The 23,291-nt window shown below is 51.2% G+C and overlaps 2 protein-coding genes across 2 annotated transcripts in view; both read left to right on the top strand.

The window, feature by feature from the left end:
• The window catches only part of LOC136943271 (EH domain-binding protein 1-like), a 103,619-nt gene that overhangs the window by 55,050 nt on the left and 25,278 nt on the right, over nucleotides 1-23,291 (top strand). The gene's annotated exons all lie outside the window — the stretch shown is intronic.
• LOC136943272 (EH domain-binding protein 1-like) lies at nucleotides 3,126-23,006 on the top strand (the record flags this gene model as incomplete). Its single annotated transcript, XM_067236536.1, is given in 7 exon segments — nucleotides 3,126-3,982; nucleotides 5,065-5,106; nucleotides 5,413-5,559; nucleotides 14,600-14,741; nucleotides 17,236-17,268; nucleotides 20,004-20,162; nucleotides 22,868-23,006. Coding segments are annotated over 7 exon segments (1,329 nt in total). The 3' UTR covers nucleotides 22,873-23,006.

Genomic DNA, 23,291 nt, shown 5'->3' with positions numbered 1-23,291 from the left:
TCGAAAAATAGACGGCTCTTCAGTGGGCGTGCCTTGATGAAATTAACTAGGCTTATATCTACTGCTCTGTCCAATACATCAGAGTTCCTTCAGGAGCGTCTTTCCTACCAGTGCCTCCCTATGTAAAAAGCAGTGAGTGGCTTTCACATGTGGGTTTTGCGCTCTGACTCTGCTAATGAAGCCCTACTCCCCGTCATGGCAGCGGCCCCATCAGTACATAAACTGGGACAGTCCTTCCAATTCAACCCCTCCTGTTCAAGATACTCTGTTGTCACACAATATATTTCTTCTCCCGTTGTTTTGTCAGACATTGATTTACAAAATAAAAGTTTCTCTAATGCTGTCGCCATCTACGAATCGAACATTTGCCAGGAGCTGAGCGTGCGTGCCCACTAATGTCAGTCAACTCATCCAGCTACAAGGAAAATTCGTTGAAGGCAGGAACGGACTGGGAGTAAAGGGTTAAAAGTTCCTGGACTTTTATCCAGACTGGCCCTCCAGAACCGGCCCCCGTATATGCCACTACAGCTACCCTGCCAATGCATCCACATTCTGTGTTTGATGTAATGCAAGTTAGGGATTTTCACAGTTCATGCGAGCGCGCATGACGCGCGAGCGATATTTTGGGGCCCTTATTTAAGCGCAAAATAGTTTTGAGCTTTATGTAAAATAAACATAGCCGTTTTTCAATTGGTAAAACGTTGTCTAGTGAAGATGATGTCTTATTTTCTCTTATTTTTCAGCCCTTTACGTTTCTTAGCCTGGTTTTCGATCGTTATATAGTCTCTACTAGCTAGCTTTCGATCTCAGTGTCACTGTCGAGACAAAGGGGGCGGGGTAATGGCTGCACAGACGTTCATTTGGAATAAACCAACCGGCCTTGGGGAAATGGGGGACGGCCAACCGTGTTGCTCAATCTTCTGCCGACATTTTATTAGTAGTTAAACAAATTATAGCGCAAGCGGCCCTCCGGCCCAGACGTGTCTCGGCCCACCGGGAATTCTTCGGCCAGTGGATGGCCAGTCCGCTACTGGTTGAAGGACTTTTACACGGCACCCCTGCTCTCATCAGACGGCACCCCGGTTGGGAAACACTGATATAGATAGTTGCGTGTGTATATATGTGTATACATATGTATATATTAGAGTTAGTTATTAATGAGTTGTAATGAAATGAATCAGGAGACACACACATAGCTGGGGTGGCTTACTGGGCAGAGTCATCTGGGCTGAGGCCTTAAGAGCAGCCTCAAGTTTGATTCCGGCTCCACCGTTTCTGCACGTCTTCCCCTCTCTTTCCTCTATCTCTTGTCCATCTCTGTCTCTGTCAAATAAAACCGAAAATGGGCGAGTTTTTCTACATTTATTATTATGATTATTATTTCTTGTATCCCAAGCCTATTAAGCAGTACTTGGGACACATCTAATGACGTGCATGTTATATTCGGTAGTCTTTTATATTCCCAAATAGCTGAGCGCGTCAAACTAAGGTTAAAAAGCACCTGTCGACATTAACCTCCGCCTGAAACGACACCCGACATGAGAGCCCCCCCCCCACACACACACACACTCCTCCCTTCTGTCTCCACTCTCGCTTTCCCCCGTTCTCTCCCCCATTCTCTCGCTCCGTCCCCTCATGAGCTGCGCGGCTTGTCGCTCTCTTTCACAGCCTACTTTGGGTGAGAAGGGAACAATGCACGCACACTTTGCTCCCCTGAATACGTGTTAGAAACCCAATCAGTCCCTCTTGCTCCCTCCTTTCATTCCTTCCCTCGCTCTCTTCTCCCTCCCTCACTCTCTCCGTGGACGGAGGAGAGACGGAGGAGAAACTTAAACTGGGGGCCGACTCCTCTCTGGTCTCGATCTCTTTTCTTCCGTGTCCTTTCTTCTGGTCTCTCTCTCTCTTTTCTTCCGTGTCCTTTTCTTCTGGTCTTGCCTGTGCTCCAGGCACGCACGCACGCACACACACCTCGTCTCCCAGTGCGAGTGTATATACATTGCTTTGCCTATTGTTAACCTCTCTGTAAAGGAGTGGAAAGGGACAAAAAGGAGTGAGGGAGTGAAAAGACCCGGAACAAAAAGGCTCATAATTAATTGTAAATTGAGAAATTTCTCTCTTTCTCTCCTTTTTCTTTCTTTCGCTCCCTTTCTCAATTTCCTCACCTCTCCCTGCCTGCTCCTCTTGACCACTAACGTGTGTGTGTGTGTGTGTGACCGATTGACCCTGCAGAGTTGGAAGGCAGTAAAACAAACGAGTGCGAGTGTGCGATCGTCAACAGGTTGGAATTACCTTGACGCTATCAAGCAGCTCAGATACAAGTTGAGATACCCAGGTGGAGTGTGTAGAGACTTGGGGTTGTGGAGGTTTTAATCTATTTATTTACCTGTCATTGGCTACGATAATGGTTGCCCCCGCCCCCCCCCCCACACTTCTGTCTGTAGCAGTCTATCAGGTGATGGGGGATTGGGTTTATGTGTCAGTTGGTAACCAGAACCTGTATTTTCTCATCAGTCTTAAATCAGACCAATTACACGCGTGGTGGAGAACGTGGGCAGGTTGATGTGGTGGCGATAACGACGCGTACACACACACACGCGCGAGCACACACACCTCCCCCCTTTTCAGGATTAAAAGCTCTGTCTTGGGGTATCTGCCTGTCTTATCAGGGACAACCATCCCTGACATGACCTGTCAACAGCCTACACACACACATGCACGCTGCCAGCCGTGATTGCCCCCTCCCAAATGGGTGGGCCGTCGTATGTTCTCACCTTCCAGTCGTTTTGAGGGTCAAGTCACATGACACCGACGTCACCCCCAGTTCACTCTCCCACCATCCCCTGTCCTCCCCCCTTCTCTCCCCTGCTCCTCACCCCTTTCACCTCCTGCTCCAAACCCTCCATTCAGGCCTGTCCTACACCAAGTAAATACCCTGTAAACTCTGCCCATGGACACACACACTTCAACTCTTCCTCCAATCTCTCCCAACCGACCTCCATGCCAACCACACAGCACACCGCAAAACCTCCTCAAGTTTTGAAAAAAGTCAAAATGATCAGTCGAAGCGTACCTCAGCCAACATCTTGTTTGTGTCCGTTTCTTTCCCTTGCCCTCCTCCTCTCGGCAGGCGTACGATGGCTTCGCCAGCCTGGGCATCTCCCGCCTGCTGGAGCCGTCCGACATGGTCCTGCTGGCCATCCCTGACAAGCTGACGGTCATGACCTACCTGTACCAGATCCGGGCGCACTTCAGCGGCGAGGAGCTCAACGTGGTGCAGATCGAGGCCAACAGCAGCCGCAGCACCTACAAGGTGGGCGACTTTGAGACGGACACCAACGCCTCCATCGGCCAGGACAAGTTCTACGCCGAGCTCAACGACGTGCAGCAGCGCGAGGCCGCCCCGTCCGAGGACGTCGGCGCCGGAGGCGGCAGCGCCACCAACGGCGCGGCGGCCGAGGACGAGGTGGACGCGGCGACGCCGGAGGGGAAGGAGGAAACGCCGGCCGCTCTCCCGCCTCTCCGGCTCTCTGCCTCGCCTCCCCCGCTCCTGACGCCCCGCGCCGCTTTCACCGCCTCGCCGCCGCCGGACTACTCCCACCCGAGGGCCGCCCCCAGGCTCGCGGCCGCGCCTCTCGGCCCGCCGGGCTCCGCCCCCGACGGGAGGAGGCCGGTGGCGAAGGCGGAGACCCTGGACCTGGGCGAGCTGCCGCTGCGCGCCGAGAGAGGGGCGGAGCGAGACGGGCCGCGGGCGGGAGGGGAGGAGGACAGGGGGCCGCCTGGGGACGGAGAGGGCGGGGCGCCCGACTCGGGGTCCCCCTCCCGGCGAGGGGGGTCCTCGCCCCCGCACAAGCTGGGCTTCTCCTACAACCAGGACGCAGACCTCATCAAGAAGAAGAGGGCCAGCCTGCGCCACGCCGAGTCGGAGCCCGCCTCCGACGGCAGCTCGCCGCCCCTAAACCACGCGGACACGCCCACCACACAGGTAAACACACAAACACACAACATCTGGTGAGCACCTCAGTAATTCAACACACTCGCTCCGCGATGGCCACCAATTGGGAACCTAAAAGGGCGCTTACGAGACGTGAAATGTATTTGCCGTTCTACATCCTCCTTATCGACTCAAGTTTAGTGCACAAGAATATATTATTTGTCGTCCAAGTAGCAAGGGTTAAATATGTCAAACTCCCACTAACTTCAAAGATGTACACGTTCCAAATTGCGATTCTCACCGTGTTCCCGATGTTGTCGTAACCCCCGACAGCCAGACATGCGGGGTCGAGCGGCTAAGGTGCGCCAACTAAAGAAATATATAAAAAATAATAATAAAAAAAAAACACCTCAGGAGCGGCTCTTTGACATTTCATTATATTTTTCATTATATTTCTCATCCTGCCAGTTGATGGCAGTTTTGGCTGTGACTGCTCAGGCATGGATACGCCTCAGAAAGCACACCTCATCTCGCCTCTCGTCACACACACACGGGCACACACACACACACACAGCTGGCTGCGAGCTAGCCTTAGCCCCAGATTACGGTGTCCTGTTTACAGTGTTTACAACCTGAAAGGTCAGGCAGGGGTCGGGTCGGCCATGGCCCTCCATCTTGATCGGTCTTTATTGTATTAGTGGAGAGCGCGGCTCTGCAGGCCCACTTGGCACACGTCAAGCCGTCTGCAGGACTGGTCGTTTAGTGAAATACTTCCATCCTCACTTCTCTTTCCAAGTGTAGGTCAGTGTTTGTTGAGTTTGTCCATCTGTGTATTTGGTGGAATCTAGATAGCATTACAGAATGCAATCCTGGAAATGTGTGTTTTTGTGTGTGTGTGTGTGCGCATGCCAAAATGCACTTCTCCATCTGTCTGACCCCCCCCCCCCACACACACACACACACGCATCCCCTCGTGATGAGAACGAGAGTTTGGGATTGACAGGGAATGTCCCCTGCTCCGATGTAAAAAGGCAGCTCTACACAAGTGTCATACATGGGATGACCTCTGTGAAAGTTGTGCATGACATTAACCCTGTTATCCCTCTCTTGCACGAACCCCCCTCCCCACCCAGGAGCCTACCCCTGTCCCTGTGTCAAGCCCACCTGCAGAAAAGGTGAGCAACATTCATGTAAACTGAGCTCCAGTCATAGTTTACCAGATGTGTTGCAAACTGTCGAGTCAGTCAAGATTCCTGAGGATTTTCTCTTGAGTTCTCCCCACCCTGTATGCATTCAGAGTCACGAAATGTCTCCAATACTAAACCAAGTCATTTTGCTTGTCAGGCACATTATTCACATAAATAATCTGTCCCATAGCCAGTGCCAAATGTTTTGTCCAGCATTTTCTGTCGACCCTTCAAAGCTATCCGCTCGCTACCTCCACCCACGCCTCACGCGCACGCTCCCCTTCATCCCCACAGAAGGTGCAGTCTCGTCAGGAGGAGCTGAAGGAAAGGGCCAGGCTTCTCCTGGAGCAGGCCCGGCGAGACGCCGCTATGAAGGCCGGCAGCAAGCACACGGGCAACTCTGCTCTGCCAGCACCAGCCAGAGCCCCCAGTGCCACCGACGTAAGCCTGCTGGGGGGGGTGGGGTGTTGGAGGGGGGGGGGGGGGGGGGGGGATTGGGTTGTGGATGTTTGTGTGTCGCAAAAGAGTGACATGGTTTGTAGTCGTGTGTGTGTGTGTGCGCGGAGTGTGTAGGAGAGTACCTGTGACGGGCCTGCATTGTCTGAACAACCCAACGACCATCAGCCGCTCCCACCTCTCCTCCCCGCCCCCCCGTGTCCCGTTCTCCCCAGACTCTTCCTCCCGCACCCCTCCTCCATCCCCGTGCTCTCCTCCTCCTCCTCCTCCGTCCTCCTCTCTCTCGCTGCGTGTCAGTCCTTCTCCCTCCTCCGTCCTCCTCTCTCTCGCTGCGTGTCAGTCCTTCTCCCTCCTCCGTCCTCCTCTCTCTCGCTGCGTGTCAGTCCTTCTCCCTCCTCCGTCCTCCTCTCTCTCGCTGCGTGTCAGTCCTTCTCCCTCCTCCATCCTCCTCTCTCTCGCTGCGTGTCAGTCCTTCTCCCTCCTCCTCCGTCCTCCTCTCTCTCGCTGCGTGTCAGTCCTTCTCCCTCCTCCTCCCAGGCAGTCGTAGTGAGAAGCTCCTCCAGAACGCCGTGCGTCCGTTCCGCCCGCTGACGGGGGGCGCCCCTTTTGCTCTCCACGGACCCTGCTTCTCTAGCCGTCTGCCAGGGACAATAGTTGGATTTGTGAGCAGGCATGTGAGAGGGCCTCCCAAAAAAAGGGCCCTTCCTTATTAAACCGCCTCAGCGCCTTTCAGGACCCCGAAACACCGGGGCCCGCTGGTGTCAAAGGTTTGGCCAAGCGAACAGGAAAGAAATATGGTTTGGTCTCACTTCTTTTCAAAGCCCTTTTAAAAAAATTACAAAAATGTCACCCTTCCATCTCTTCCCCTCTTTCTCTATCTCCTTCCCCCTATAAGCTGCTCTGCCTCAGTTCCCCCCTCTTGCCTCCTCTCTATCTCCATGTCCTCCAGTGCCGGATCCACATGTTGTTTTTTGTATTCAGAGACCTGCTGTAAGTCATCTGTCTCCCGTTCGTTCGTATTACGTGTACTAAATGTCACATCCGCGGCGTTCGTCTCTCGTCCACTCCGACTGCCGAGCTGGAGACGGCGTGAAGGCTCCCGGCCAACCGCGGTTGACTGAGCACAATAAGTTAGAGGGGCCGTGTGACACCTCCAAGTAACTCCCCGCTCGGAGGAAATGGACGCGGTCAGGTTGACTATGGCGCGTGTACGAATGAGCCACGTTGTGTCCGTGGAGGAAGGAGAGCGTGGGGGGGGGGGGGGGGGGGGGGGGATGGGGGGGAGGAGAAGGAAAATAAATAAATAACACGAGTAGCGGCGTCTAAAGTTTGAAGGGGATAGAAGTGTGTGGGGGGGGGGGGGTTTGAAATGAAACCTCTCGGTAATGAAATATCTAGAAAGCGGCAGCTTTTTGAGGGGGGGTGGGGGGGGGGGGGTCCTGAAAGGACGAGTTGCCCTTGAATTATATGGTTTTTTAAATGTGTGTGTCTTGTGTGTGCATGCATTCCCGTGTGTGTGAGTGACTGCATGAGTTCGGCATAATCATAAGGAAAAGAACCACGCCACGTCCACAGAACGGTGGCGCCTTGAAAGTCTTCAGAAGGGGAAATAGAATTAAGAGTTTTCAAAGCCTCCCACCCAGACGGTATGTTTTTTTTTCTCTCTGCGTAAAAAAAGAAAAAAACAGAAACTTGTTAAATGGCAAGATGGCCGACACGGCCAGATTAGATGCTTAAGCAGCCAGCCGCCCCCTCCACACACACACCCTGTACTCAAACTAATTTCCCAAGGACAACTTGTTAATAAGCTCCTATGCATTAGTCACGGAGGGGAAGGAGGAGGGGATATCGAATTGTTTCTCTTTTTAATAGGAAACATTGATCAAAAGACTCCGCCTAGCCTCTCAGCGACGTCTGATAATTGTCAGCGATTCAGATTAGATTACTCGATGTCTTGTTTTGATTAGCAAACCTGTGCGTGTGCCTGTCCCGAGAATGTGTGTGTGTGTGTGTCAGACCATGTATTCCTGCGCGCGTGTGTGTGCACGCGTGTAGCTGCGTTATCGCTCGTGGTGGCCCGGGGCTCCACGTCCCCAATCTCCGCCTCCCTAAGTAGCGACTTTGCGTAAAGAGTAATTGAATTCAATTAAAGTAGGCTCCGTTCTTCCAGGGAAATGGCGCTAATGTGTGTTGTGTGGCGCTCAACATAGACATCTAGACACCTGTCCCCAAGGCTCATAAATGGTGTGTCTGTCTGTCTGTCTGGTACAGTGAGTGTGGTACATGGACGGTGTTCACTGGAGTGTGTGTGTGTGTGTGTGTGTGTGTGTGTGTGTGTGTGTGTGTGTGTGTGTGTGTGTGTGTGTGTGTGTGTGTGTGTGTGTGTGTGTGTGTGTGTGTGTGTGTGTGTGTGTGTGTGTGTGTGTGTGTGTGTGTGTGTGTGTGTGTGTGTGTGTGTGTGTGTGTGTGTGTGTGTGTGAAGCCTCGCTGTGGCTGGCCCACTCCTGTGTGTGTGTGTGTGTGAAGCCTCGCTGTGGCTGGCCCACTCCTGATTGTGGCCCACAGAGCTTCTCTCTTTGATCAGAGGTCACCAGTTCACTTCTCTCTCTCTCTCCAACGTGCGTACACACACACATTCTCTCTCTCCGTCACATACACACATTCTCTTTTTTCGTTTTGTCCCATAGTCCCACACATTCTCAGCGCTGGAGCTTTGATGGGGGGGGTTTGAGCTCTGGAGAGGGGGTGGGGGGGTGTTGGAGTTGTACTAATTGTTTTTCATTGCGCCCTGTCCCGTCCCCCCTCCCTCCTAGGTTGGTTTCACAATCTATTAGGACTTTTAGCCCAGATCTCTTGTAATGTCACCCCCCCTGCTGCAAGCAAATTGGTAATTAATGAGCAATCATAAAAAAGGACGTGTTGGTTCCTCCTCTCCCTCCTCCCCCCCCCCCCCCCCCCCCCAGCCCCCTCCCTAATGGGGGCTGAGAGAGGGATGTCGTGAAAACAGTGGTCCCCAAAATCAGGCCTTCAGAATAATTTCAGTTCGTTCTGCCATTTGCCCTGTCTGTCTGTGTGTCTGTATCTCCCTCCCTGTGTGTGTGTGTGTGTGTGTGTGTGTGTGTGTACTGTTCGCTCCAGGTCTCCTCATCCATTAGTAGATGAGAGCAGTAATTTCACACAGCTGTGGCCAAGGTAATTATGAGGATGCTGCCTAGGTTTGGGAGAGGTGTGTGTAGACCCCATGTAACTTTGTGTGTGTACAGTATATTTGAGCGTGTGTGTGAATGTTATAGTGTGTGTGTGTACTTACAAGTATGCAAATGAACTTGTGTTTGCATGTTCTTACGGCATCTACATACTGTGTGTGCGTGCGCACGCGCGTGTGTGTGTGTGTGCACGTGTTTTCCAGGTAAGCATTCTCATGCTCACTGGGTCGTTCTGATTCCTTTAATTGGGCTCTCTTTGATATATTTTTTGTGGGGGGGGGGGGGGGCGACCAGACCCCTCCTCCCCCTTGTCTTCTCCTCCAGTGGCGTTGCGGTGACTTCTGAGTCTGTCCTAATGGGAAACCTTTGAACTCCAGTTGTCCCTGCTTCTCCCGGCTCCGCTCTGCCCTCTATCCTACATCCTCTCTTAACATGCATCTCCCGCTTGATGACTACAGATCTGAGCACTGAGTTTAGAAACGGACCCATCAGGCCTACTGGTAGAAGCAAACCATTCCAGGGTTAATGTTTTCTTCTTATTCCGCATTGGAAAAAAGAAACCAATGCAGCGTTCAAAAGAAGTAGAAAAAAGGAAGAAATTGACCATTTTGGAAATGCAAATGTGTCTTTTTCCACACTGTCCTCCTTCTTCCCCGCCCCTCCCCTACTCTTTCTCTCTTCTCAACTTTTCTCACAGCAGTAATAGTTTTTCGGCAGGTCTCCCTTTCATGTCGCTCCCGTCCCTTTCTTCTCTCCTCTCTCTCTCTTTTCTCTCTTTTTTTTCCCTTCTCTGCCCCCTCCTTTCTTGTGCCTCGTTTTGAAGAAGCTGCCCCTAATGAAACTAAATAGTTTTGGTGGGGAGTTTCTTTGGTTGGTGCGTGTGTGTGCCTGTGTGTGTGTGTGTGTGTTTGTCTGTGTGTGTATGTGTCATTGCTGAATTGGCTTGAGCGGAGATCAAAGACGGCCTCCAAATTGAGTGTGCCAGAGAGGGAGAGAGGGAGAGAGAGGGAGAGAGAGGGAGAGAGGGAGAGAGGGAGAGAGAGGGAGAGAGAGGGAGAGAGGGAGAGAGGGAGAGAGAGGGAGAGAGAGGGAGAGGGAGAGAGAGGGAGAGGGAGAGAGAGGGAGAGAGGGAGAGAGGGAGAGAGAGGGAGAGAGAGAGAGAGAGGGAGAGAGGGAGAGAGGGAGAGAGAGGGAGAGGTCTCTCAGTTGCATCACAATAGTAGATCAACCCATCAGCAGCAAGGCACTATGACACATACTCACACACAGGCACATACTCACACACACAGGCACATTGTCTATAAAAATCCAATCCAGTACATCAACTTTTGAAATGGCTGCAATTACTGTCTCAGAAAAGTGTTAAGAATTTCATCTCACACACGCACTCCCAAAGAAGCCCTCCCTCTATGTAATGTGATGCACAGAGCCAACTTCTCACTGTATGAATAAAATATGAAGGATAAAAAGCTCAGATTGGAGAGCTCGCGATTTAATGTTCATTTAATGTGAAATTGCTGTTGTTTAATCCAGTGGATTTACTCAAGTTTGTGTTTTCTAAGCGGAGACCAAAAGCTTTGTTTAATTACAGTCGATCTGTGCTTTCGTCCGCAGTTGCAAGCCGTTTTCTCCGCGTGTGTGTTTTGGGTCCTGTGTGTCTATGTTGGCTTCTGTGTGTGTGTGTGTGTGTGTTGGGTTCTGTGTGTGTGTGTGTTGGGTTGTGTGTGTGTGTGTGTGTTGGGTTCTGTGTGTGTGTGTGTTGGCTTCTGTGTGTGTTGGCTTCTGTGTGTGTGTGTGTGTTGGGTTCTGTGTGTGTTGGGTTCCGTGTGTGTTGGCTTCTGTGTGTGTGTGTGTGTGTGTGTGCGTGTGTGTGTGTGTGTGTGTTGGCTTCTGTGTGTGTTGGCTTCTGTGTGTGTGTGTGTTGGGTTCTGTGTGTGTGTGTGTTGGGTTCTGTGTGTGTTGGGTTCCTCTCTTTATTTGCTGTAACACGTGGACCTGTGCTGCGAGTGCAGCTCATGCCTGTGTTCTCCTGCCTCACAGCTCATATTCTCTGCTCTCATTATCCTGTCTGTCTGCGTAAAGGGCAAGCTCTTCCCATCACACTGGAAATGTGTGCGTGGGTTTGGGAGTTTGCTTGTGGGGTGTTTGTGTGTTTTCCCGCCCTACCTGTTTAACCTGTCCTGCAGTGCCACCAGCCTCTCTGCGCCCTTTGTTAGAGAGCGAGCACTGGGGTTGTGAGGCACACACACACACCTTCTCATTGCTCGCTCACTCACACCCGCCCCAATACCCTAACCCACACACCTACGCACACGTACACACTTCTACCCATACCTACCCTCAAAAAGTAGTTTTTCCAAGTTGTATTTATTTGAGTTTCAGTGTTTGTGTCGAGCACATTGGGCCCTGCAGTGGATGTCTGTCTTGTGTGTTATCACTGAGGAGGAGTGGTGTTCCTTAGCCGCGCTGAGCTAGACGAAGCCTAGACCTAGCCTAGACCTAGCCTAGACCTAGCCGCATTGTGTGTGGATCCATCTCCATCTTCCTCTGTGGCCCTGCCATTGTGTCCAGTTACTGTAATGCCCCCCCCACACTGCTCCCCCCCCCCCCAAAAAAAAAAAAAAAAAAACATCACACACAGACACTACCCAGTGGCCACGGTGTGTGTGTTGGTGTGTGTGTGTGTGTCCGTGCCTGTCCTCCTAGCTAAGGGGCAGCCCTCCACCCCACCCATCCCCTATACTCACCACCCTCGAGCGCTTCCTTTCTCTCCCCCAACACACACACGCGCGCGCCTACACACACACCTATCATCAGCACGCATCCGTCGAATCATAATTAGGCCATGTCCAGGTCCTTTGATAGCCATGTACAGTGGCTCCTCTTTAATTCCTTATCAAATGCATTGATCGCTGTGGGCCTCACGCGCCTATTGATCCGCGCCCTCTGTCTGGCGCTGGCCGATAAGCAGGAGCTACGCTCCCTCTCCTCCCTCGCTCTCTCTCTCCCTCGCGCTCTCCCTCTTTCGCTCTCCCCTTTCCTCTCTCTTCACAACTTTCCTTTCCCCTTGCTCTGTCTGTCTGTGTCTCTCTCTCTTTCTCTCTCTCTCTCTGTCTCTCTCTCTCTCTCTGATGGCTGTCTGTCTGTATCTAGATCTGTGTCTGTTGCATGGGCGTGTTTGGTTGCGTGTGTTTTCGCGTTTTTTTTTTTTTTTAATCAGGTGATGCGTTTGTGTGCGGGCGAGCTGTATAGAGACCCAAAGCACCTCTTGACTGTGAACAACTCTCACGACGAATACCTCGGGAGTGCATGACGGATTTCACGACCGCGGCTATCGGGAAGCTTGATGTGTGTGTGTGTGGTTTTTTTTCTCTTTTTTTGTCTCTCGATGTGTGTACCAAGTGCCGGTCTCCAGACAAAAATTCTTTTCTGGGCGTGCGTCAGTCACGTCACTCCGTGCCCTCGCCAGCCGGCACCGTGCATGGTCACCCATGTGTGCCCCCACCCCCCCAAAAGAGCAGCCAACTCCACCACTCAGCCACCCACCCCCAGAAAAACCTCCAGAGCAGAGAGAGGGGCTCTCGCCCTGACGCCAAATCCCACACAGGCAGCCTCTGTCTCGGCCTCGCAGGCGGCCCTTCAAGGCCCTCTTCCCTGGAGCTCTCCAGCCCTCCCAGAAGAAGACACCGAACACGCTCCAATCCGTGTTTTGAAAAGACAGGAGTGGATCTCCCTCCGAGTGTCTTTATGCCGAGCTGTCCCCTCCTCCGACCCCCCTCCCATCCTCAGTCTCGTCCTTTTCACAGAGAACCATCAAAGAGGGACTTGGCCGGACAGAGTGGCCAGTGCCCTTTACACTTAGATTTTCCATTTTATGTTTCTCAGTTTGTCGCCGACTGTGGTTCTGTGTCGACACCAAGGAGTGTGTGTGTGTATTGGTTTGCGAGTGTCTTTGATCAAGCGTTCTGTATGTTCTGTGCTGTGAGATTATGCAGGCCCAGAGGTGTGTGGGTGTGATATGGGTGGAGGTGTGTTTGTCTGCTTGCAAAAAGAAACTATCACCTCTCTTCATGCTGTTGTTGCTTTTCAGTTTCCCTATCTGATGCGGAGATAACCCTGCAATGCAGAACTGCACAGGGCATGCAGACGCACACAAACACACTCGCAAGAATATGAATCGAGATCATGTCTCATATTGTCCTCCACTTTTCTCCTTCGAACAAAAGCCTTTTCTCCGCCCCCCCCCCCCCCCCCACACACACACACACACACACACACACTCACACACACGTGCAATCTCCTCTAACCCTCTACTCTCTCTGTCCCCCAATCTCTTTTCTCCCTCCAAAACATTCTCCTACATATTTTTTCTTCTTCTTCTAATCAGTGCCTCCATAGCTGGCTGAGCTAGCAGTAGCACTAGGGGAGATGCATTTTCTATAGTGTTAATCCTAGCCCCTGGATAGGCAAAGGCAATTTCCCATCAACCGGCCTCCCAAAATGGCCGACAACAATAAGTCGGGCTTGCTGGCTTTGAGTAGAGCAAGCCAGAGTTGTGTGTGTGTATATAAATGAATATATCCCCATCCCCACACTTTTGCCTTGTTGGGGGTGGTGGGTCTGCCAAAGACCAGATTTGATATGATATCAATGTTGGAGGCAGAAGGTGGTATTAGTATTCTATTCTGTGATATTACATTTAGGATATCAGGAAAAGCCGTGCTTAGAAAAGAAGGGGTTTTAAGGTGTGACTGTGTGTGTGTGTGGGGGGGGGGGGCATGTGAGCAGAGCTGAATTGAAAAAAGAACGTGCTGTAGTGCTACAAACTTGGGTAAGCAGAGTGTCTTGTTAAATACATTATATAATTAGATCTAGGTAACAATAGTTAGGATATTGGATAAATTGATAGAGACACACCCCACCCGTAAACAGGAATACATCTCCTTCGCAGAGATGTTCTGTGGCCCCTAGAGTTCCCCCTTGGGCTCCACACACACACTCACACACACACACACACACCACATTAGGATGCTGTCATTTGCAATTCCGCCCCATTGTCCTCGTTCTGACAATGGCTACAAACAAACAATTGACATGGAAATAGAGAGATGTAGCTCATTAGCCTGGTGGCGCTTGTTTTGTTAATGGCTAAATGCTTCGGCTCAATGGACCTGCCCCCCCCCTCCCAACCCCCCCTGGTAAATCCCCTCTACAGTGTGGAATACAGAGATTAAGAGAAATCAGAGAAGGAAGCAAAAAAATTACGGTGGAAATATAGTAAAGCTACTTTTCCTTCTGGGAAGGTAGGTTTGCAGGAAGGGTGGGTGTGTGTGTGTGTTTAGGTGAAAGTGTTTCTGTGTGTTTGTGTGGGGAGTGTGTTTGCACACGTGTGTGTGTTTAGGTGAAAGTGTTTCTGTGTGTTTGTGTGGGGAGTGTGTTTGCACATGTGTGTGGCCCTCATTCATCAACTCGTCTGTAGAGTGTTTGTCAATTGACATCATCAGGTGTTCTCCACCTGCAGGTGTGTATTGGGGTGTGTGTGTGTGTGAGCGTTCACGTGTCTGTAGCCCCTCTTATCACCAGAGATCAGATTGGATGGGCCTGAAATGGCATTTCTGTCATTACTTAGATGGCAGCTGTTCAATACTGTATCTGTGCAGGAGTGCGATGGAGGCTGTGAGTGTGTGTAAGTGTGTGTGTGTGTTCAATTATGCCTCAATTTGACAAGTGGAGGTAATGGAGAGTGAGTTTTTGTCAGGTGTGTGTGCATGTTTCTCTGTGGTTCTGACTATGCAAGACCTTTGTGTGTGTGTGTGTAGGAGCGGGATGCTGAACGACGGAGACAGCTTCGAGAGAGGGCCAGACAGCTCATCGCTGAGGCGCGCTCTGGAGTCAAGATGGCCGACATGACGCTCTACGACACGACAGACAGAGGCCGAGGCAAGACCACGGTGGTCAGAGGTGGGTACACACACACACACACACACACACACACAGACAAACAGCCTCTGTGCATGGCAGAAACACAACCTATACCCTAGATACACACAAACACATAAACAGGCACTTATGTCAACTCTGAGCTGAAAGAACTCACCGGTGGACGCATTTCCATTAGGCTCTCACTAAAGGGTGTCTCGCTAATCCTTGAAAATGCATCGAGGGGAGAAAAAAACTGCTGCCATTGGATCACTGCTGGTTTTGTAAAGCAGCCCAACTCCATATTTATACCTCAATTTACCATGACTGTCCTCTGGTCTCATTTGACCCGTAATTGCTAGTTAATCAACGTAACACTTTGTGCCGACGAACTACAGGCGAATACAACAAAAACATGTCTAATAACTGCTATCGTGGTCGGAAACGCAGCAGCGCGAAGTCCCACCGATTTCCATTTGCCGGAAATTGCCGTCATCATCGTAATGACCATTATTAGGCCTTTCTAGTTATTTGTTTTGGTTCACCCACCCGCTTGTGGCTGCATTACTTCTCTCTGTTATTGGGGTCGTGTAGGATGGAAACGGTGCACTCGGTAGAATTTTTCTTTTCGCACGCACGCTCTCACACGCACGCTCTCACACGCACGCTCTAAAACCACTAGACTTTGGGGGGATTTCTCTGAATGAAAACAGTAACTATGAACAGGAACCAGGACTTGGTCGAGCGGCAGAGAGAGAACTTACAGAGGAGATGTTCTCCGGTTCGAGAGAAGGAAGAAGACAGGCAGACAAAAGGACAGAGGGAAGGAGAGCGAGGCCGCAGTTTATTTGCTCTTTCTGCCTTTTTGAATTCAGCTAATTGCGGATCTCATTAAAAATGGAGTTTTTCTGAGGGAGGGTCGAGGGAGGGAGAGTGAAATGCTGTGGGCCCAGATACACAAGGCCTGCCGAGCAGAACGGCTAATCCTAGCCCCGCGCTCCCCCTTACCACTCAGGGTCCTTTAATTCAGCCCGGGCTGCCCCCGCCAAGCGCCTGCCCGCCCAAAAAAAAAAAAAAACTTTCCAAACTCCATCACCATGGCCTCCCCGTTAATTAGTGTTAGCCAGCCGCGCCGGAACCGCTTGCTCGCACGTGCACGCTCCACATCACGGCGAGCAAATTAAAAAAGGGAGAAATGCTCCCTCGTTTTTTTTCCCCCTCTCTACCTTTTTCCTCCCTCCCTCTCTCTGGATCTCCCCCCCCCCCTCTCTGTAGGCAGGGGCTCACCATATCAAATATTCGGAAATGTTCATTCTTCTTTTTCCGTTTGTCACAGTGGCACTCGTCTTATTTATGTGGAAGGATTGCGCCTGGATTTCGTTTGTTGTTTTACGATTTAAAGGCGTGTTTTTCTTCTCTCTCTCCCCCCCCCCCCCCCCCCCCCCCCCCGTGGGAGGGCAGAAGGGAATTTGTTTCTCCATATTTATTTATTTTTTGTTTTATTTTCATTTGTGTTGGTTTGCAGGGGGGAGGAGGGAGGGGGCGTTACCTTGGGTCACGGTGACGGAGTCAGGAAGATAGAGGGGGCTTTGCTCCAGTTGCCTCTCTGTGAAGACACACGGACAGTGGGACAGGCAGACACCAGATCGATACCTTCAGATCCCACTCTGCTCTCTAACCCACAGTTCCAGTATTGTGCTTAGAGAAAGAAAACCCGTCTTGGTTCCTCCAGTGAATCTCACACTGTGGCTGGAGAGGGAGACTGTGAGCGTTAAGCCGAGGAACATCTCAAAAGCATGCACAGCACCGTGTCGCCAGGCTCCTGGACGCCACTGTCTTCTACTCTCCATCTTGCCTGACTTATGATCGCTTCAAACCAGTGCTAGCAATAATGCTATGCTAACACTATTACTAACCCAGAATTTCTTTCTCTTTCTTTTACCCGCCTTTGCTCAACCCCTCTCTCTCTCTCCCTGTGTATGTCTCTCTCCCTGTGTATCTCTCTCTCTCCCTGTGTATCTTTCTCTCTCTCCCTGTGTGTCTCTCTCTCCCTGTATCTCTCTCTCTCTCCCTGTGTTTCTCTCTATCTCTCCCTGTGTATCTCTCTCTCTCCCTGTGTATCTCTCTCTCCTTGTGTATCTCTCTCTCTCCCTGTGTATCTCTCTCTCCCTGTGTATCTCTGTCTCTCCCTGTGTATCTCTCTCTCTCCCTGTGTCTCTCTCTCCCTGTGTCTCTCTCTCCCTGTGTATCTCTCTCCCTGTGTATCTCTCTCTCTCCCTGTGTATCTCTCTCTCTCCCTGTGTATCTCTCTCTCTCTCTCCCTGTGTATCTCTCTCTCTCCCTGTGTATCTCTCTCTCTCTCCCTGTGTATCTCTCTCTCTCCCTGTGTATCTCTCTCTCTCTCCCTGTGTATCTCTCTCTCTCCCTGTGTATCTCTCTCTCCCTGTGTATCTCTCTCTCTCCCTGTGTATCTCTTTCCTCCCTCTTTTCCTCCCTCTATCTCTGACTCTTTCGGTGGTATCTTTCATTCCTGCAGACATGTTGGACGGAGTTGAAGGTGGTGGCGATGGTGAGGATGATGATGTGGGGGTGGAGGAGGAGGAGGAGGAGGAGGAGGAGGGGAGAGCTGAGGAAGAGCAGCGTGATGATGATGATGATGATGACGATGGCGATGCTGCTTATGCTTCTGCTGCCGCCGTGGTAGACACTAACCTGCCGGAGGCCCCTCAGACCTCCAGCCCAGCCCAGGGGCCCCAGGAGCTTACTAACCCCACCTCTGAGCTAACCTCTCTGGGTAAAGGCACCAGCCCGCTCTGGCTGTTGTGGTGGTGATGGCATGTGTTTGTTCCCTCTGTCTGCACTGTGTTTGTCCTCGTCCCTGCCACTGTCTTCATGTTGTTGCCTCGCCTTTTCCCTCTTGCTCGCTCACACACTGTGTCTTTCTCTTTTCCCCACACACACTGTACTCTATTTCTCTCTGGCCATTTTTCCCCAGTGTACTCTTTCTGTTCCTTGCGTTCTCTCCATCTGACGTACTGTGCTTTTCACTTTTCCCCTTTGACCTCCGTCTCCTATTGGCTGGGGGCATAGCGAGCCCTATCCTATGGGACAAGAACGGCAGGTGGAACTCAAGTGGATCCTGTTGTGTGAAAGGGCAGTTTTAATTCTCTTCGCTCTCTCGCTCTCTCTCCCCTCTTTCTCTTTTCCCCTTTCTCTGCTTTCCTCTCTTTCCCTCACGTGCTCTCCTTTTCTTTCCCTCTCTTTTTTCTCTCTCTCTCCCCCCCTCTCTTTCTCTCTCTCTCTCCCTCTCTGTAACTTAATAAATAAAAAGTAGTAGCTTAATTAAAAAAACTCATGCAAAAAGTGTTCCCTTGACAAAAAGAAATCATATCTTCAGAAAACGCATTTGGTAAAGTAAACTAATTGCTTTATTGCTTTTATTTATTTATTTGTTGATTTCCACTGCAAGTCCCTGCCGATACGAGATAAAAAAAAAGTACAGTAAATGGACAGGGAATATGAAAACAAACAACAAAATAGACAAATGCGTTCCCTCCCTTTGAAGCGCCAGTATCTCTCTGTCAATTGTTTTGTCTCTCCTTATTCTTTTGTTTTCAGTTTGTTTGTTATTTAATTCCTCCTCCTTTGTTTTGTAAGAAGTGTTGTCTTTAACAGACTCCCCTATTACTCAACTTTTCTGTTCTGAGAGGGCCCGCAAAGATGATTCATAATGCAAAAAATATATATAATGAAATTGGTTAACAATGCAAGTTACCTCGGCCTACATTCAGTTACTGACAGTTTGTTGATAGTTGTGAATAAATGCTGTATTTTATGAATCGGTTTTATCAGGGAAGTTCTGTACTTTGCCCGGCACTTATTGACCAGTTCAGCGCTTAACCAACTGAAAGTGTTTCTGCCCAAACTTGACAATGTGCCCTGGGCCTGTGTGCTTGTGCATGGGTGGGTTTGTTTGCATACTCGCAAACAACATCTCTGATAATTGGCATCCGTTGTGTGCATGCCTTTCTCTCTGTCTTTCTTTCTCTCTCTCTCTGTCTCTCACTCTGTGTGTGTGTGTGTGTGTGTGTGTGTGTGTGGGTGTGTGTGTGTGTGAGGTCACATATATGAAACGGTCACCCCCTCGTGCTCTTTCATCTCCCCCAGCCCAGTGCACAGACCTGGCAGGTCTCCTCTGTATGGGGGGGGGGCTAGGGGGCTGGGGGCAGGGGCAACAGCAGGGCCAGGACTTCTGGGGAGCAGGCCTGGAGATGTGTGACTCTTCAAACTAGCTAGAGGAGGAGAGAGAGAGTATTGGAGAATACATAGGAGGGGAGAGAGAGAGAGAACTTTGGCTTCAGGTGTTGGTCTGAGATTAGCAGCAGTCCTGGTGGAACACTCAGGCAGAGGGTTCCGGAATGTTCCCCCTCCCTCAGAACATCCAAGAACAGGAACACACTCCTGTGGCAAGGGTCTCTCTGCTTCTGGAGCGCGGCTCACACAGCACTGACTACCAGAGGAGAGAGGCAGGGAGGGAGGGAGGCAGAGAGGGAGGGAGGAAGGGAGGAAGGGAGGCAGAAAGGGAGGGAGGAAGAGAGGGAGGGAGGCAGAGAAGGAGGGAGGGAGGCAGAGATGGAGGGAGGGAGGCAGAGATGGAGGGAGGGAGGCAGAGAGGGAGGCCAAGTGACATCAGAACATAATTTGAACAGCCGTGCAGAGCGCAGCGCAGTGCCGGCCAGAGTGGAAAGGGTATCAGCCAGACCCAGGTGCGTGTGCACGCACGCGCACGTCGAGAAAGCGCGCGCGAGAGAGAGAGAGAGAGAGAGGGGGGAAAAAAGACTAGAGGTTGGGTACGACTTTCATATTCGCCCCATCAGGGTAAACAACATGAAATCCCTCTCTCTATCTCCCTGTGGCTATTCAGATAGCTGCGACCATATATATTCAATGTTTCACCAGCTCTCTCTCTCCGTTCACACAAACACGCTCTAAGCTGTCTATTCCACCTCGATGTCTATCTCTCTCTCTCTTATATCTGTGTATATACACGCGTGTCTTCTGATGTTCCTACAGTAGGCAGATGTCACAGATATGACACACATTAAAGCCAAGTTGCCCAAGTGCCCGTGGACCTCTGTGTGTGTATGTGTGTGTGTGCCCGTTTATGCATGTTTGTGTTGGCCCCTTTATAGCGTTTTTCCATCCCTGTGTGTGCCCCTCTCTCTGTAACCTCGGCCGGGCGCGTCAGCGCACGCGCGTGCGTGTGCGTCGCACTCCCTCACGCACCGTCCGTCTCCTCCCCAGGTGTCAGCAGCCGACACGTGGACCTGAAGCTGAACAAGCTGGCCGAGACCCAACCGGGAGCAGCTGCCTCCCCCCCCCCCCTCCTCCTCCTCCACCTCCTCCTCCTCCTCCCCCACCACCTCCTCCCTCTCTCCGCTCAGCCCCGCAGATGGACTGGAGGTATGGACACGCGCGCACGCAAATTGTTTTGATGCCGTCTCTCTCTCACACACGCACACATGCAGACATACATACGTACGTTCTACCCGTCGCTTTTCCTCTCTCTCCAGACACAAACGGGTCAGTCAGTATCTTCCGGGTCAAATGCTCTCGACCCGTTTACGCGCCATAGTCTATTGGGCCACCTCATAGCCTTAGCACTTAGCTTGTCCCTCGTGCTTACATGAACGTAGCTAAAGCCCTAACGCACACACTAGCATAATAAGGGGCCTAGGTGTAAGTAAATCACGAGCCTGTCACATCAACTATGACCTTTTCATATAGGGAAGTGTCTGTGTGTGTGTGTGTGCACGCACTGCAGTTTGGAGTGTGTTATTTCAAGTATTGACAACCCAGCCGGGGCAGTTCTGACATCTGTTTAATCATTTGAAAAAAAGGTGTGTGTGTGTGTCACAGATAGAACTCGATACCTGTGTGGACCTCTGGTGGCTCCGATCATTCTCCCGCTCTGTGCCACACAAGCATGCAGACTCTCTTTCTCACTCGCACACACACACATACACACACACTACGGTAGACAATAAACACCCACCCAATGTAAAATGGTTGATCCTAATAATGACGCAGACAGACAGACAGAAGTGTTTCTCTCTTCCAGACCATCTTTCTCTGCTCTCCATTTCCCACTGCTGAACTACCACGAAAACAAAGCGTAACCCCACAAATGTTTTTGCAAATGTGTGTGTGTGTGTGTGTACACACTCCCTTCTCTCCTTACAAAAGGAGGATAAACTCTTCCCCGGAGGATCAAGCATCCCAAAAGTCCTTGGGGCTGGTGGAGCGGCCCGCAAGTGTCTCCAACACACACACACACGCATGCGATCTCTCTCATTAGCAATTGTGTGTATGCACAGCCTCGGTGGTGCACGATAAGGGCCCGCGACGCTCAGCAGACCGCAACATTAGTCACGCAGCCCCCCCGCCCTGCACACACACACACACACACACCGACATCTCAGAATCACCATGGCCACAGCTTACCGCTGCGATGATAACAGTGATAACAGATAAAGGGCGAGAGAGAGAGAGGGGCAGAGGGGAGACCCCCAATATCGGTCTGTCCCAGGGCCACGGAGGGGTCTAGGAGAGGGGTGAGCGAGCAGGTGTTTAGAGAGAGAGCCCCTATTCTTCTGGGAGCATTATTATTAAAGGTCTGGTGTGTGTGTGTGTGTGTGTGTGCAAGAAAGAGAGGGAGAGCGTAATGTAGTTTCACCCCTATTCCTGTGGGAGGGTTCCAGGGGCCTGGTGTGTAGTCTGTGGTCCAGGAAGATATGTTTTCTTTGGTCATTATCATGTGTGTTAAGAATGATGCATGTCCCCTGAGTGCGTGTGTGGGGATGCAACACACTACCGTTCTCCCTTGGTCACCTCTGACCTGTGGGTCTGTTCTGAGGAGCTGAAGGCATATACAGGACTCCTCTCTCCCTCACAAACAACACCCAATGCGTGGCACACGAATTTGAATCAAATTGCAACTTTGCGTGTTGATGGGCTACATAGGGAACAACAGCAAAAAATATATAATGAAAACGACAGTGTCCCCAGAGCTTCCACGCGCTCATCCTGACAGATTTAAATTGGCCACCGGGCCCCTAATAAAACAGTTTTTTTATAAGCAGTGCTTCAGCAGAAATGATCGTAGGGGCTCACTGTCAAAGCAGGCATACTCAGGCCTAATTGCCGACATTGTTTTGAAATCTATAATTTGAGGACAAGCAGACTAAACTGTGTGTGCGCGCCCCCTCTCTATTATCCCTCCTCTGCACCCTGCTTAACTATCCCCCCGGCGTCTCCAGCAGTGGAACGTCTTCCTCTAATTGTCAACTTTATTACGCGTTCCGTCGTCTTATTACCGGCGCGGCGGCAGCGGCAGGCAGAAAAAGACGCCGGCGTTTCCACTCGGCTTATTGGGTGGGGGGGGGGCCTACCTCGTAATAGACTCTTTCAGCGTGCCCCTTTTTGACTCGATAGCGCGAGTAGCAAGCGTGTAGCCTTTTTTTTTTTAACACATGTTCACTTTGAAAACAATAGTGCTTTGCGTTTTGCATTATCGGAATATATTTTCTGGCTGTGGGTTTTGTTGAAAGTCAACTTAATTGCCTCGTTTTCTTTGTCTTTTCAGTCCCAGTTTTTTTTTTTCCTCGACTCATGAGCAAGCGAGTGTGTGTGTGTGTGTGTGTGTGGACGTTTAATGCAAACTATTTCGAAGAACATATCTACTGGTCTTTGCCCCAGCTCCTGGTCTAGGCTTGTGTTACTGCGTGCCAGAGGCCTTGTGTTACTGCATGCCAGTGGCCTTGTGTTACTGCGTGCCAGTGGCCTTGTGTTACTGCATGCCAGTGGCCTTGTGTTACTGCGTGCCAGTGGCCTTGTGTTACTGCGTGCCAGTGGCCTTGTGTTACTGCGTGCCAGTGGCCTTGTGTTACTGCGTGCCAGTGGCCTTGTGTTACTGCGTGCCAGTGGCCTTGTGTTACTGCGTGCCAGTGGCCTTGTGTTACTGCGTGCCAGTGGCCTTGTGTTACTGCGTGCCAGTGGCCTTGTGTTACTGCGTGCCAGTGGCCTTGTGTTACTGCGTGCCCGTGGCCTTGCTGCGTGTCAGATCAGGTGCATCCAGGCCTTCATACGTGTGCGTGTGTGTTCCACAGAGTAACGCCGAGGAGCTGCGAGCTGAGAGGTTACGCAAGGCCTCGGAGCGTCTGCGCAGTCCTGTGGTGTTCAACAAGGACTCCGCCGTCAGGAAGACCCAGCTCAAGTCCTTCAGTCAGTATGTAGAGACCAGACCAGGTAAGAGACACACACACACACACCTTCTCACTTGCGGGAAATCCCGTTAACATCTCCAGCACACCCCGCACCCACACCAGTCACACACACCATACAGTCACACACGCCATACAGTCAGGCAAACCCTCAAACTCAATCCTTTCACACACACACACCATATCGTCACACAACCCTGCGCACACGATGCAGTCCTTTCCCTTACGATCCCTCACGATCCCACATGCACCTTCACACTTGTCATTATGCATTTGCACCTCTAACTGGTTCATCCCGCACCCCTCACAC

The sequence above is a fragment of the Osmerus mordax genome, chromosome 5 (genome assembly GCF_038355195.1).
Source record: "Osmerus mordax isolate fOsmMor3 chromosome 5, fOsmMor3.pri, whole genome shotgun sequence".
Lineage (NCBI taxonomy): Eukaryota > Metazoa > Chordata > Actinopteri > Osmeriformes > Osmeridae > Osmerus > Osmerus mordax.
This window is presented reverse-complemented; position numbering and strand designations above follow the sequence as displayed.